Source organism: Eucyclogobius newberryi, unplaced genomic scaffold (assembly GCF_026437365.1).
Source record: "Eucyclogobius newberryi isolate DKJ021-1_F unplaced genomic scaffold, fEucNew1.0.hap1 SCAF_16, whole genome shotgun sequence".
NCBI lineage: Eukaryota > Metazoa > Chordata > Actinopteri > Gobiiformes > Gobiidae > Eucyclogobius > Eucyclogobius newberryi.
Window position 1 is genome coordinate 20,552,194 of NW_027315790.1, and position 14,448 is coordinate 20,566,641.

A 14,448-nucleotide genomic window follows, 5' to 3' on the forward strand; every position below is an offset into this window, starting at 1 on the left:
TGAGGAGGGAAAAACAACATGGCAGGGTGTGTGAACCAAAGGTGTTTTACTCATGGTTTCACCAGTGGAAACACTTTGCAATGTAAACATGCAAATGTGAAGCTAAAGAAGAGAAACCAACCGCCGCCGCCTCCTCCTCTGACGAGACACCACCATGATGTAAATAACACCAGCTTTAATTATGCTTTCATGTAACGTCAAAGGCAGAAATAAACAGGCTCTTATCAGTGTATGTTGTGAAGAGATGTGACCCATTTCTACTGTTGAGCCACCGTCGTTCACAGACATTTTACGCTAAATACATACATAAACATAAAAACATTCGCAAATTTCCTGGAACAGTGTTATGGCATGATTAGGGTTGTACAACAAACCAGGTCTAAACCAGGGCTAAACCAGGACTAAACCAGGTCTAAACCAGGACTAAGTAATGTAACGAATTACCTTTTTTTTAAAAAAAAGTAATTAGTATAAACTAATTACTGTTTCAAAGTAATTTACTCAAGATAAGATAAGATAGCCTGTATTTGTCCACACAATGGGGAAATCCCGAAGTTGCAACGCAAGTAGATACAGAAGTAGAAGAACAGATAACTTATAGGAAGCTTTAAAAAAAAACTCTTGAAAGAAAAAACTTTTATAAACAAAACTCCTATGGACAAAACCTATCATATTCTTAATAAGGAATAGAGAAAAAAATGAAAAAAAATAAATAAAACAATTGTATTTTGAAAAGACAGCATCGCCGGAAGTTGGAATGTTGTCCCGGAAGTAGTTAAATACTGCAGAAGCTAAAACTACTGAATGTAGCTTTTAGTTGTTGTCTTTTCAAGTAACAGTTAATTTCCACTTTTTATACGACTTTTATATGTACAACGTTCATCTATAAACACAGCGTTGGGCAGAATATGTTAATAAACCGTTTTTGAACTTGTAGCGGCAATAGCTTAGTGCTACACAGAAAGCCTGCAGAGCACTTCGCTTTTGTGTTGATAAAAACACAAAGATGACTCTGGTTGTTGGACGTGAGCACCGAAAGACTGCGGGAAACCGTATGTCCAAAGTGCTGGATGCTGAAGAAGAGGATGAATTTTACAAGACAACTTACGGAGGATTTAATGATGTGAGTCGCTTGTTTGAGGAGGAGCGCTAGCGCGATGCTAACAGAAGCGAGAGAATGATTGTAGTCGTACAGTGATGAATGCGAAGAAAGTCCTTATAACCGGCTTTCTTAAACTTAATAGACTCAAGTTCCTATTTTATTAAGTTTTTTGCATTAAAATGCAAATGTCACATTTTAGTTTGAAAGTCATCAGAAGTAAATAGCTAAATCAAGATTTTTTCTATTCAACTTTAGCCTTTATTTACACAAGGTTTCGATGAATTGCTTTACTCTTTTTTTCAAAAGCCAGATGTATTATTTACGGTATTCAAAATATTATCCCTCCTTGATCAAATTCATTTGATATTATTTTCATTGATTACATTTGTAAGATGATAAAGAATAATAATAAAAAAGAAACAATTTTTGACACATGTTCAAAATAGAGATATTTGTTTTTGCAATTGAACTCTGTATCGTTAGTGTACAATAATTTAATGTATGAGATTGATGGGGTTTATTTTAGACTCAAGCCTCCAGTAACTTAAGTGATTTAAATTTCCCCTTGTGTGGATATTAAAGGATTATCTTATTTTATCTTAATGCTTGAAGGAATCTGGGGATGACGAGTATCATGGCGATCATTCAGACACAGAAGATGAAGTGGACAGTGACTTTGATATTGATGAGGGTGATGAGCCTGACAGCGATCAGGAGGAGGATGCACCCAAAAGGAAGAGCCGTGTCGTGACTAAGGCCTATAAGGTGAGATCCGAATATCACGTCATTCATCATCACATGCATTTAATGTGGTTTGTAACTTGCTTCTTGTTTTAACCAAAGGAACCAATAAAAGTGGCCAAGCCCAAGCCCAAAAAACCTGTAGAGGAGCAGAAGAAAACGGAGAGAACTAAAGTAGAACATAAACGGAGAGTTCCACAAGAGTTCCACGATGTTTGTGAAAGTAAGAGCAAAATAAGTAAGATTGACACGCACCCAACTGTATTGTGTCATGTTTTTCAATACCAGTCTCTAACAGTTCACATTTCTTTTTAAGCCCGTAAGTCAGTGCGACAGTCCACAAGTGAACACACGCGTAAAACAAATCTACGCCTTCAAGAACGTCAGTACGCACCGCGCAGAAGAAGAGGCGCTCACCGAGACAAACCCCTCACTCAAGAGGAGCTGCTCGCAGAGGCCAAGATCACGGAGGAGCTCAACATCCGATCATTAGGTATAAGTCTATTAAAATATTATTGTTTTAATAAGGGGAGTTGATAGACTGGCACATAATTATCTCTACTCTGAAATTGAATAATTAATCTTATAGGGATTATTTTATTTTATTTATCGCAGTATTTAGATTAGTCAATACACTACAGTATCACTAATGTAGCTCTTACAGCATATTTACTGATGCAGCTTGAAATATTGAAGTTTTTTTTTGGCTTTTGTAGAAAATTATGAAAGACTGGAGGCAGATAAAAAGAAGCATGTTCACAAGAAACGCCGCTTTGATGGACCAACGATCCGCTACCACTCTGTGCTCATGCCTATTATCTCATCCTCATTGTTGAAGGAAGAAAATGTTGATGTTGAAGGGTGAGTGTAACGTGTTGTCTATAAAACTGCATCGCGAACGTAGCATGCATTCAAATACTTGTGTTCTATTAAGTGTAATTATTGCTTTTTTCCCCTCTAAGGCTGGATCAGGACGTCCCTCAGTCGGCCCCTGCTAACCCAGGCACACCGTCCCAGCAGCAGCAGCCGACAGGGGGCTTGTGCTCCCGTACCTACGTAACGTTCAGTGACGATGATTCATTTGAAGCGGCGTTTCCCCACAGAGCTCAGTCCGCTCCCGAGCTTCCCGTTCAGGAGGTGTGTCCCGTCACCCACAAGGCCGCTTTGTACCGGGACCCTGTCACTGATATACCCTACGCCAACGCACGAGCTTTCAGGATCATCCGAGAGGCATACAAGAAGTATGTGGCCACTCACGGGTTTCCAAACACGCCCGGGACAGCTTCAGGACAGGAATCTACTGCGACAAAGGGAGCTCGGCAAAAAATGGTACTGAAACAGACTGCAGTAGCAACATAAAGTCATAGTTGTCGATTTAATTGTTTTGTACTTCTAGTTGTTTACCTGCATTTTTGTATGGTTCACCAATTCCTCATTCACTTACATTGTTGGACAAAGATAGCTTAAGATATCTAAAAAGTAAAATTGATCTGAATAAGAAAGTATTCAAGACTCATCTTGTAACTTAGTCCAACAGTTCTTTTGAAATGTTGTACAGGTTTTTTTTATAAGGAATAAATGCTTAAAAGGATAAAAAAAGAATCTTGTCTTCCTTCACACTAATTTTCTTTGCTTTTACTCTTCTTAGCTGACAATGCTTAGACAATTAGAGTTGGGAGGTTTTGTCATATCTAGGCTACTTTCACTACACACCCATTTAGTAATTGAACAAGCATTATCTGCTCTGACTCCATGATATGCAGCGAGAGGTTTGAACTTTTATGATTATGTGACTCTTAAAAATTTAAAATGTTTTGTTTTCTTCATTGATCAGGGTCATATTTAGTAAAAATCTCATTCATGGGCCTTTCGCAATCTAATGACTATCCTTGGTTTCAGCCCTACTGAAGTAAAAAAAAACTGTTTGAAATGAGTGTTATTTATTAAAAGAAACACTCTTAACTTATGGATGAATATAAATCACAAAGAAACTGCTCTGGTTTTTACTCTCAACTAATATAAAAATTAAAACTAAGTTAGCAGAAATTGTATGTACTTTTTATTGTGATTATATAATGTTATTATACTGCATCTTGAATTTAAAAGTACCTCAAACCTGCTGTGAACGTATTGCCAGAATGTGCCTCTCTCTCGCCTTACTGTGACCTCTTGGGCATAACAAAGGCAATTTTATTCATTTAATTTAAAAAGGTACAAGCCACTTCAACTATTGTTGAATACTTAATGAACCTGACATTTTAATTCCGTGTTAAATAAAGCACAACCCGCAGAGCACTCAATCTCAAATACTAACAGTTTTTTTCTTGCTGTCAATTCAAGCCATGAGCACCCACATCATTGAGACGCATGCTACAGGTACATGTTCATATTAAAAGTATTGATTGAAGGTAACAAATAGATTTGTTTGTGAGCTTTTAACCATGTTATGATTGTGATCCTTCATCGTTAGTTCAGTCAGAGTTGTGATTTGTATGTTTGAGTAATCCGCTATTGTTCTGGATTCAAGGATTTCACTTTTCACCTACACCCTGTCTCCCCCCACTGCTTTGTGCTTACTTCATGTAAAATTAAAAAAATATATATATATTTTTCAATGATCAAAACAAGACAAATCTGCCTGTTCTGCAGTTTTGAACAGAAAGTCAGTGGACTTATTTCTATATATTAAGCCGTTTTAGGTCATTATTGCTATTTATAAAAACAAAATGTATTTGTAATGATCCACATATGTTATCGTTTTATATTAAATACCAGAAAAATGCATAATAATCAAGGTCACTGACAAATAACATGCTGATAAATAAACCATGAAGACTTGTGTGAGTTTTAGCCCCAGCAGATGGTTCGGGCAGCATTCTGACAGCACCTTTGCAGGAATGCTCCACAAAATCTGGTTTGTCCTCGGCGCCAAAAGGATCATGTTGCATTCAAGCGGATTTTCTCATGCTGTTCCCAGGGATGTCATGGGGTATGTCCTGATGATTCTGAGCAAGAATTGATGTTCTAATTAAAAAGATTCATCACTGTTACACCGACAGTAAAATCCTACAGTTTGCAGATTCGTTTATGGGTTTGATGACAGATTGTACCATATAGTAAACGTTTCATGTTTGGAGTGAGTTTACATGTAATTTATTTATAGTCTTGGAAATGTATGGTTGCTATGGGTTGAGTCGATCGCTAACACAAGTGGAATGAGAAAAAAAATATTTGATTTGGCTTTTCATTTACATCCATTTTATAACATTTAAGGTTAACAACAGGATTTGGCTGGCTATGACCGCAACTAATAAAACTATTATTAAAAAAAACTATTCCTAACAGTTCCTAAAACTTGTATCTATTAGCAAGAATCAAACCTGTCTACTTTTTAGGGCTGAATACTTTTATTTCTTTAGTCAATTTATCAGTACAATTTGACCCCTATTATTATTAATTTAGTTATTGTTTATTCCCAACAGCAGAATAAAGAAAGCATGGAGTTCATCTTGAGATTCCAAAGTGAATTTTGTGTTTGATCTGCCTTTTTGTTCACTAGTGGTTTCCTGTATAAATATTTGTACTGATCTCCTGTCATCTTGTGCACTTTTCGTACAAATACATGGTAAATCAATAGGTTTGCGAGATGTTTTTAGTCGACCACGTGTTTCTTTAATCGATTACACCCCTAAATAACATATTGTGCTAATAAATTAAACTATTAAATGGATAGGAGTCATACTGTATATTATTCAAAATGTCTCCTTTATGTCTCTAGTTTCATTTGAGGAGAAACTGTCTGCTTTTGTCACAACCCTTTGAATGAGCTTGATCTTTTTATAGACATCCAAATGGGCTCTGCTGACTGCTAATGCCTCATGACAATGCGAATCCCGACCAAGACGTTTTACACCGTTCAATTTGGCGTGAAGAATAATGACTAAAAGACCTAAACGTCGCAGTTTAGAGAAGACTGGAAGTGAGAGATGTTAAAATGACACCCAGGCGAAAGGATCAGAGCGGTTGGAGCCGTGCGGTTTGAGCGGCTGGAGCAGAGTTGGCCCCTCCATCTGTAAAGTCTTTCTCGGGACCCTCTCCAGACACCAACCTCGTCTCGCTGTGTGTGTGTCATCGCCACAGCTGACAGACTGATCCGGCTGCTCATTAATCACTGTCTGCTTTCAAACGTTTACATAGAGGATCGAATCAAATAGCGTTGTGGATGTGCCAGATAATGGTGAAGTGAACAAGAAGCATACGTGCATTGGCCATATTAACATAAAATGAGAAAGGGCTTTGTTATGTAAAGGTTATTTTTCATTCAGCACAGGCACAGCGTCTCTTGTCCAAGTAATCGACTGAAAACACAAGATATCTACAGTATTAGAGCAGTTTGTCAGTCGAATATCCCGCTTTTGTGAAGGAATGCTAAGATTATTGAGTTCATCGATATACTCTATATTGTTCAGGTCACAATATACTAATAATACGAAATAAGAATAACTTATAGAGGCAAATCCTTCCAGTTCAATTGACTTCAAACTAAATGTAATGTGCTTTTTATCTGGCAGTTTATTAAGTCACATTGAATTTACTTTGTTATGATTTGTTTAGAGAGTTTGATTTTGTACAGTTGGTCACATACTGGAAGAAAATGATAATGTTTTACAATGTGAATGAAAGAATGTACAAGATTTCAGTGTTAATTGGACGTGTCATTAATCACAAATAATCACCGAACCGTGTCATGTCTTCTCACAATGACACTAAAATGTTCTATCAAGACATCTCTAATGGTTAAACAGTTTAATAATGCAAACAGAGACATGCATGGTGAACATGTCAAGTGTTCCATGAGACATAGTAAAAAAAACTACGAAAAAACGATATATAATTATGAGACTTGAAGCCGTAATTTCCATGTAATTATTTGGTCATGGTGTCAAATCATGATGTTGCAATAACACGAATATAAAGCAAATAATCTCTACTTATAGTTTGAAAGCCTTTTAATCTTTTTATATAATTGCTTTTATTTGTGATTTTTAAGTATTGCACAACTTTCAACCAGCCAGGGGTATAGATAGACATTTTAAATTAAAAACAAACAAATGGACAATATACAAGACAATTTACCATACAAGAGACAAAGTATGACATAAAACAACATATTAGATGATGTATAATGTCTTACGCTAACAGAGACACATGCTATTTACAAAATTACATGTCACAATTAGAGGAAATTGTAATGTATTGGAAAACAAATGAAAGAAAATAAAATGTTCCAGTGTTATTTGTCAAATCATGATGTTTCTCACAATTACACCAAACACATTCCTACTTCTCAATAGAGGACAATGGTTAAATAGTCCAACAGAGACATATATCATCAACACGTTAATTTTTCACTACGGGACTGTCTAAATTGCAGAACGTTTTCCGTCATGAACACAACAACATTGACCCCTACAATTAAGAGTTCATCCGTGTATTCTTTGCTCAATCTTTTAGAATCAGCGTTGCTCTTAAGAACTCACATTTGTCTCTTTTCATAGTGTTGTATTTCAGCAGCCCTTCCAAGCCTGACCAAATTACACTTGACTCCTTTATATTTTTGGTTCTCTCTGTCATCTGCACAATAGCGACACTTGTACCAAAACCCCCCCAAAAAAATCTGCTCTAGCATCTAGCTCGGGGACAATGGGAACGTACATGTTTTGAGTTGCCATGGCGTCAGCTCAAATGTGCACTTTTGCCATGAATTAGAGCAGGGGCCGGATCGTGTGCTTCTTTCACCACAGTCTTCCATAATAACATCTTCACAGAAACAACTGCTGCCCACTCATTGTGCCGCGTCTCGCTTTAGCGCATAATAAAATAAACAGCACATTACGATTCAAAAATAAGAAACGATCCCTTCAGCTATGGCTGTGACTCCTGTTAAGAAGACAGCAGTCCATCTCTGGGGGATGAAGCGCTCGGCAACACTCAGAATGGGATGAACATACAGCGCTATAGGACAACTTCTAGCATTGTTGGCGATGTCTTTTGTCTTTCCATGCGAGCACAGATTGGTAGCGTTGGAACAGTGTTGAGAATAGGAAGCGAGGCAACTGCATTATGGCTGGTTCTCGTGTGGTAGTTGCCATGGAGACGAGTGTAGGTGGTTCGCTGTACTCTGCGCTGTACCACTCTGTGCCCTGCGATCTGCAACAGCCCCGCAACTTCATGTTCGCTCGCTCGTTTGGGGATTTAGAACATGGAAAGGAAGAAAGAATAGACCAGAATTAAATCAAGATGAACCTGGATTGTTAATGAGATATAATAATGATTGGAAGGCTGTTGATTGTACAAAGATAATGTAAAAAAATAAAAATAATAATACATATATATCTATATATTTGGGAGAAAAGCACTATTCTAGTAGTACAAACATAACAGATATTTTAGATTGGTTGGGCCATATTTCTCAGATTATTTCAGCTTGCTCCAATATTGTGTACTGGTATTTCTGTTATAACTGAATAAAATAAATAATTCAATACTAAATAAATCATCTTACTTATATTATCTGGTTTATATGTCAAATTATCCCACTTAAACATTATTAAAGCGGGGGTATTCTTTGTAATAGAGTACATTTTAGGATTTAGTAAAAGCAGCACTTTGTAACAAAAATGAAGCCACTGTGCACTATCTGCATATAACAATAAAGTATTTTATTTCTTGTCAAACCAGAAGTAAGAGCTGAAAGCTGCGCTCCCATTGGCTGTGCTTGGGTGGTCCGCCACAGTTCCACTTCCCTGTCTAAAATTCTCTTCTTAAACGTTGCACGAGAATGAAAAATAATGTGAATATTAAAGATGTTCCAAAAGGTTTGTGAGAACTAAATACTTATCCTCCTTTTCACGTTAAGGATGTAAAAAGAACATTTTATATTACAATCCTTGACAACGCAACGGTGAGATTTAGCAGGTAAATTGTGTGAATGTCCATTTGGGGTCCTCCCTGCCTGCACGTTGCCCACTTTCTCGCTGACCCTCTCACTGGTCGCATATTTGCTTTATCAATCTCTTCGCACACTATTCTTTTATCAGTTTCCATGGCGATGCGTCTTTGTGAGTGAGTGCGGCTGTACAGTGAAAGAGAGAGGGAGGAATTTGTCATTTCCCGTTTTTTATTTGTGCAAACGGTAGAAGAGCCTGTGTCCCAACTTAGACACAGACTTTTTGACTTTTTGACTCTACGAGGCAATTTTGGTGGTGTGTGAACATGGTATTACACAGCAAAGGAAACGGCGCTGTAAGAAGACAAAATGTTGAGTCTTTTCTTTCCTGGTGCACCAGTTAGTCAATCTATATATCCTTTTCAAACTCTGCACATCTAAACATATTGTAATTGATCGTATTTTGTGAATAAACGTGATTTGCATGATACAGTCTGGTGATCTGGATCTTCTCTTATCTTCTCTGAAAAACTGCAGCTGAATGCGTAAGAAAAGATTACCTTTTTTAAACATAGATTTTTCCAATATATTCTTTTGTTGTTGTAATTTCCATGGCAGTATTTCACTTCAATGAGTTCCTAGACAGTGGTAATGTCCCTTACACGTAAAATCAATAAAGAGCCAGTGACACCACAGATCCACACACACTGCTTCTGCCTGGAGTCAGATTGTGCCTCATTAATGCAAATAGTGTCACTATTTCAAGTGCACAACACACAGTTCATAAGGCCTTTGGACAAACGGAGATGCCTGAGTCTTGGTCCTTCAGCAGGTGACTTGACTCCATTTATGCCATTTGTAAAACATTTTTTGCTGGATTGTCTTTTCAAATTCAGAAAGTTGCCGGGCTTACAATCACTCACCTGTTCTAAATTTAGTCACTTTTAACGATGAAAAACAACATCATTATTTTAGGTCATGCTTCCAACCATTTACATCTTCAATTCCCTACATACTCATTATAGTTATTTATACATCCATCTATGGGCTACATCTAGTTTTTATGTAACGCCTGTTTACAAAAAAAAACTACACGTATTTATAACAGGTCTACGAAGCAGATATCATAATCAAACCTGGGACAATGGAATGAGCCCACACAGTGAATATATGCAGGCATTTATGAACAATATTCATGTCCAAATGAGTCACCAGTGTGATGGATGGTAGCTTTATGTCCACAATCATTATGACAAGTTGAAGGTTCTCTTACATAAGACTCTGCAACCTATAAATAGCCCAAAATCACACTGTGTTCTAATTTCTTTTTATTTGACTGAAAAACAATAATACCAGAGGTATTGCTGCAGTGAACAGTTTCAAGGAGGATATTTTTCATTTCCCCAAAATGTATTGTACTGAAGAACTTTCACAAGATGAGGTATTGAATAGTGATTGATAGTAATTTGTACTTTACTCTTCGATCTTCACATCCCCTGATGAGGCCTGAAAGGCCATTTTGTTGTTGAGTAGGCAATTGTTTCAACTCTGTAATTTTGGAATACTCATGGGCTTTATACTATATTATTGTCCACAAGGATTGCAATATTACAATGGACAAATCAGAGGAACATTGAACTAAAATGGTTTATTTTTTAGCATGCCTATATGTCTTTTGGCTAAACAATGAAGAGAACATAACAAACGTAACAAAAAATAATCAGTCCAATCTAATGTACAGTTGTATGCAGCTGGGAAGGGGAGGTCACGTTTGGAAGTGGTCACTTGGAAAAGTTTCCCTATTCCTCAATAAAAGATCTAATCTATAGGTGCAAGAGTGCTATTTTAAATGGTTGTTCCATTTACAGCAGTGTCTAAATGTTGGGCTCATTAGCTGAATATAACATCACATCATGCTTGGACCCTCTATTGTCTGGATAAAGGGGCTGATTTGCTTGTTGTCACTGGCCATGTATTTTATAATGCAAATATGCGTTAATTGTTGAAGAACTCAATGAACTTTGCAAGCAGCCCATTTGCATGTCGAACCCATGATGACCACTGTGGGCTTCTCTCCTCTTGCAACATTCGGGCAGCTCCAACTCTCCAGAATGGATCGCTCTCATTGAACCTCACGGAGCTGGTGCCGTTTCCTCTCGCCGTCTGTCTTACGCACTCTCCGCCCCCGAGGGACGCACTTCACCGTTTATACTGCACCTTTCTCCTCACTCCTCGCGCTCGCTGAATCACACATTTGAGGGGAAAACGACGGACGTTTACCCGCCACCGAATTCATCTGTTCTCTGCATTCAAATGCTGGATTATGGAGGCATCGTTGAACTACGTGCGCTTTCCACGATTCAATCAGCCAAGGTAAAAAACAGCTTGATAGAAGACGTCCGTGGATGGTTTCTGCTCTGACTTGTGCATAACACGACTGGGATATCTGTGGCGGTGCTTTAGTGTTCATTGGGTCGGTTGCGTGGAGTTGGCATTGCCTCCTGTCATCACCGTTGTAATTATTTTTATTCTAAGCGCAGCGTGCATTGGATCCACGCACCCGAAACGCACCGCATCTCCTCTATGTAGGCTCTAAAATGGTCATCTAATTGGCTCCGAGGATCATTACGCCGAATGCGCCACCAGGAGTTGGTAATATTGCAAGATAATAACGCGACGCGGGGGCTGTCTAAAGTCGCATGTGCCCGGAGCCAACGCACAAACATGACCGAGTCCAGCAGCATCAGAGACGGTGCCGGTTTTTCCAGAGGAAGCCTTGTGGACGGGATCACCGCTGAGGATTGGGACTGCACTGGAGTCGGGAGCGCGGGTGCTGAGGCTGTGGAGAGCCAGAGGGGAGATGGTGCGGTCCAGGCTCCAGTGATGGACTGAGCGTCACCTCGGATCCTCTTTCGAAGCACTTGACAACCGCAGCGTGAAGAGCACACTTTGGCCTAATGCGTAAAACACTTCTATTTCTGTCACAAGACGATTTTTACAGCATTTTTACTCACCTCCTGCTCTCAGATACACACTAACTGAGTCTACCTTTTGCCCTCTCTCAAAAAAACAAACAAAAAAAGAAAAGAAAGAAAGCCGGAACCTCAGCTCCCAAAGCGCCCAATAACTGCAAATTGGGTTCCAGTCCTGAGTTCTGCCCCAGCGCACTCAGATGTGTCTAAGTGTTTAAGATTTCTTCTTCTGGGAGTCCTGTGTTTTCGGGTAAGTGCATGGGAATCATCACCTTATCATCATTATCTAATCATATGGGACAAAGTGGCTCTTGGTCTTTTTGGATAGCCTAAGTTGAGTGGTCAATTAAAACCTTTTCTTTACAGATCTTGCAGTTTGTCACTGAAAATATGGCTTTAACTTCTCTATTACCATTAGAAGCCAAACTCCTACAACACATGTAATGTTTAAAGCATTGGTCAATCTATCACCCATTTTCATTAGTAATAAGAAAACCTATTCAATGTCGGTAATGTATGATATGTTTTCTTGTTTAGAAACTGGGCACAGATAGTGTTTCATGTCATATTATTTAGCTGTAATTTCCCCAAGATGTGATTGGCTGCTGAGAGGGAAACGTCATAAATGTCCCTCCCATGTCAAGAATCATGCACAATGCTGCAATAAAGGCAGGCAGAGAGAGATGTTCATCATTTCACAGACAGTTCATTTCAGTAGGTTCAGTTGGTCCGATTCAAGGCCTGATTTGATCTCTGACAATGTACTTTTTAAACCAAAGGCCTCAAATATAAATAACAAGTTATAGATATTTCGCAAAACCATCTTCCTGGTCCATTCAATCCATATGTTCCCTGACGTAGATGCTCTGCTTTTAATGTTTTGGGCATTCACTAACCCATTGCTCATAAAAGCCTATGTTGGACATGTCAATCTTACACCCAACTCTGCAAAGCCAGATTATAGTGCCATCTGGTACTACGTGCAGATTTGTGTATGTAAGTAGTTTCAGTGGTTTATGAATGCAAACATAATAACCATATAGCAGTGTATTGCATGTTTCCATAGTCCAGATTGGTACTCTAATGCAAACCTGTCAGTTGTCCCTCTGTGGACTGGCTAAAGACTGGCAGAGCAGTAAATCCCTAAATAGAACAAAACCCAGCATGCGTTCTGCAGGTGTCCTACCGAGAGTAAGATATTATTTATTCATATGTGTTATTTCAAAGGGGAGCCCAGCCCAAACCTTCTGCTTCTCACCGAAGACATTGATGAAGCATTGATTGACATTGACTGCCATTTGTTTTCTGATCTTTCCTTTTCATTAGATGTGGATCAGTATGATTCGCTTATGTGGTGCGAGATCATTATTTGGGTAAATGTAATTATATATGACGGAGCACTGGGGCAGAGTGGGTCACTGGCTTGTCCCAGAGCAATTACAGTTTGAGTTTAGTGGAACAGACGTTAAACTGATGTGGCTTAGTCAAAAGGGTTAGAATAGGGAGTCATTTGAGTGACTGTCCACTTGTTATTATTGAACAACGAGGACGTATAAAGATCTGAACTTGTAAGTAGACTTAAACTAATATGTTGTAAAGTAATTGGGACAGCACTGAAGTTGAGGCATTTTTTGGAATGTGTATAGGCCTTAAAACCAAGATGTTAAAGCGCGCTTACACTGCAGAGCTGAGGAGTTAATGAAACGTCCAACTCAAATCTCTGACCAAGATACAGTAAGTCCGGAGCAGCGTGACTCATCCCGTCGCTGGATATTTTGGTCCCGTTCAAGCGAGATCTTTAACAACTATTATGAGGGTCTGATGTGAAAGTAGTGCTAAAATATCCAAGCCATAAATCAGTGTATTTGTGCTGATTTGTGGTGCTAAGATCTGGAGTCCACAGCACAGTTGTCAGCTGATCCCGTCCAACCAGCTCCATTGCTTCTAAGCTTCTTCAATGCGCCACACGGAGGGGGCTTTCCACGGCTGCCAAGGACAGAAAGGCTTTGTCAGTCTGTTTGAACGTTTGCTCAAAAATGTAGGAACTCCTGTCTGTAGGATGCTGTCCAACAACCATCTCAAAATCTATTCTTGTGTCACTTCTCTGACAACCCTGATGATGGCTCACATGCTGTCAAAAATGCAGTATACACCATGAAATAATCAACTGAGTTATAAACTGCTTTTAATGTTGATCTGTTGATAATGCAGAAAAACACCCAGAAATAGCACTATGTGAGAAATTAACATTGATTTGTCAGTAGGACACCAATCAATTAATCATGATAGCATCATGTGAGAAAGGATGACATTTCATTCAAAGTGTGAAGGCACATTCTGACACTTCTGCAGGGCTCTAACATATTATTTTGGTCACCATTTGGTAATTTGATTTAGTATTATAATTTATAATTACTATCAATAATCAGATAGGTAAAGGTATATTGATGTAGTAAACCTGATTTTCAAGTTCAATTTACATTTGTAATAAAGCTAACTAGTGTAAAAGACTACAGGAACAATTTGGTAACAGAAAATAAAATATTGTACTGCTGTACTGAACTAAAATGCTCCAACATTATATTGTTAAAGCCCCGCAGTGTAATATTCAAGCAAAGAATATATTAAAATAATAGCAATGTAATATTTTGGATGTTTTTGTTGCACTAAAAATGAAGAAAAAC

The 14,448-nt window shown here is 38.3% G+C and overlaps 2 protein-coding genes across 3 annotated transcripts in view; both read left to right on the top strand.

The window, feature by feature from the left end:
- Window positions 1-757: 757 nt before the first annotated feature.
- Window positions 758-3,321, top strand: vps72a (vacuolar protein sorting 72 homolog a). 2 transcript variants are annotated; one of them, XM_072447851.1, is made up of 6 exons: window positions 758-1,123; window positions 1,715-1,867; window positions 1,946-2,066; window positions 2,160-2,336; window positions 2,560-2,704; window positions 2,806-3,321. In XM_072447851.1, the coding sequence occupies exons 1-6, from the start codon at window positions 1,007-1,009 to the stop codon at window positions 3,200-3,202; spliced, it is 1,110 nt and encodes a 369-aa protein (XP_072303952.1). In that variant the 5' UTR covers window positions 758-1,006; the 3' UTR covers window positions 3,203-3,321. The 2 variants fall into 2 exon arrangements, with proteins under 2 accessions (XP_072303952.1, XP_072303951.1); XM_072447850.1 differs by having other exon boundaries at window positions 760-1,123; window positions 1,946-2,081; window positions 2,806-3,316.
- An 8,556-nt stretch (window positions 3,322-11,877) lies between these two features.
- The window catches only part of LOC140361939 (ras/Rap GTPase-activating protein SynGAP-like), a 48,895-nt gene continuing 46,324 nt past the window's right edge, over window positions 11,878-14,448 (top strand). The window contains exon 1 of the mRNA XM_072447852.1: window positions 11,878-12,014. The gene's annotated coding sequence lies outside the window, so the exon portion shown is untranslated. The remainder of the gene's footprint in view (window positions 12,015-14,448) is intronic.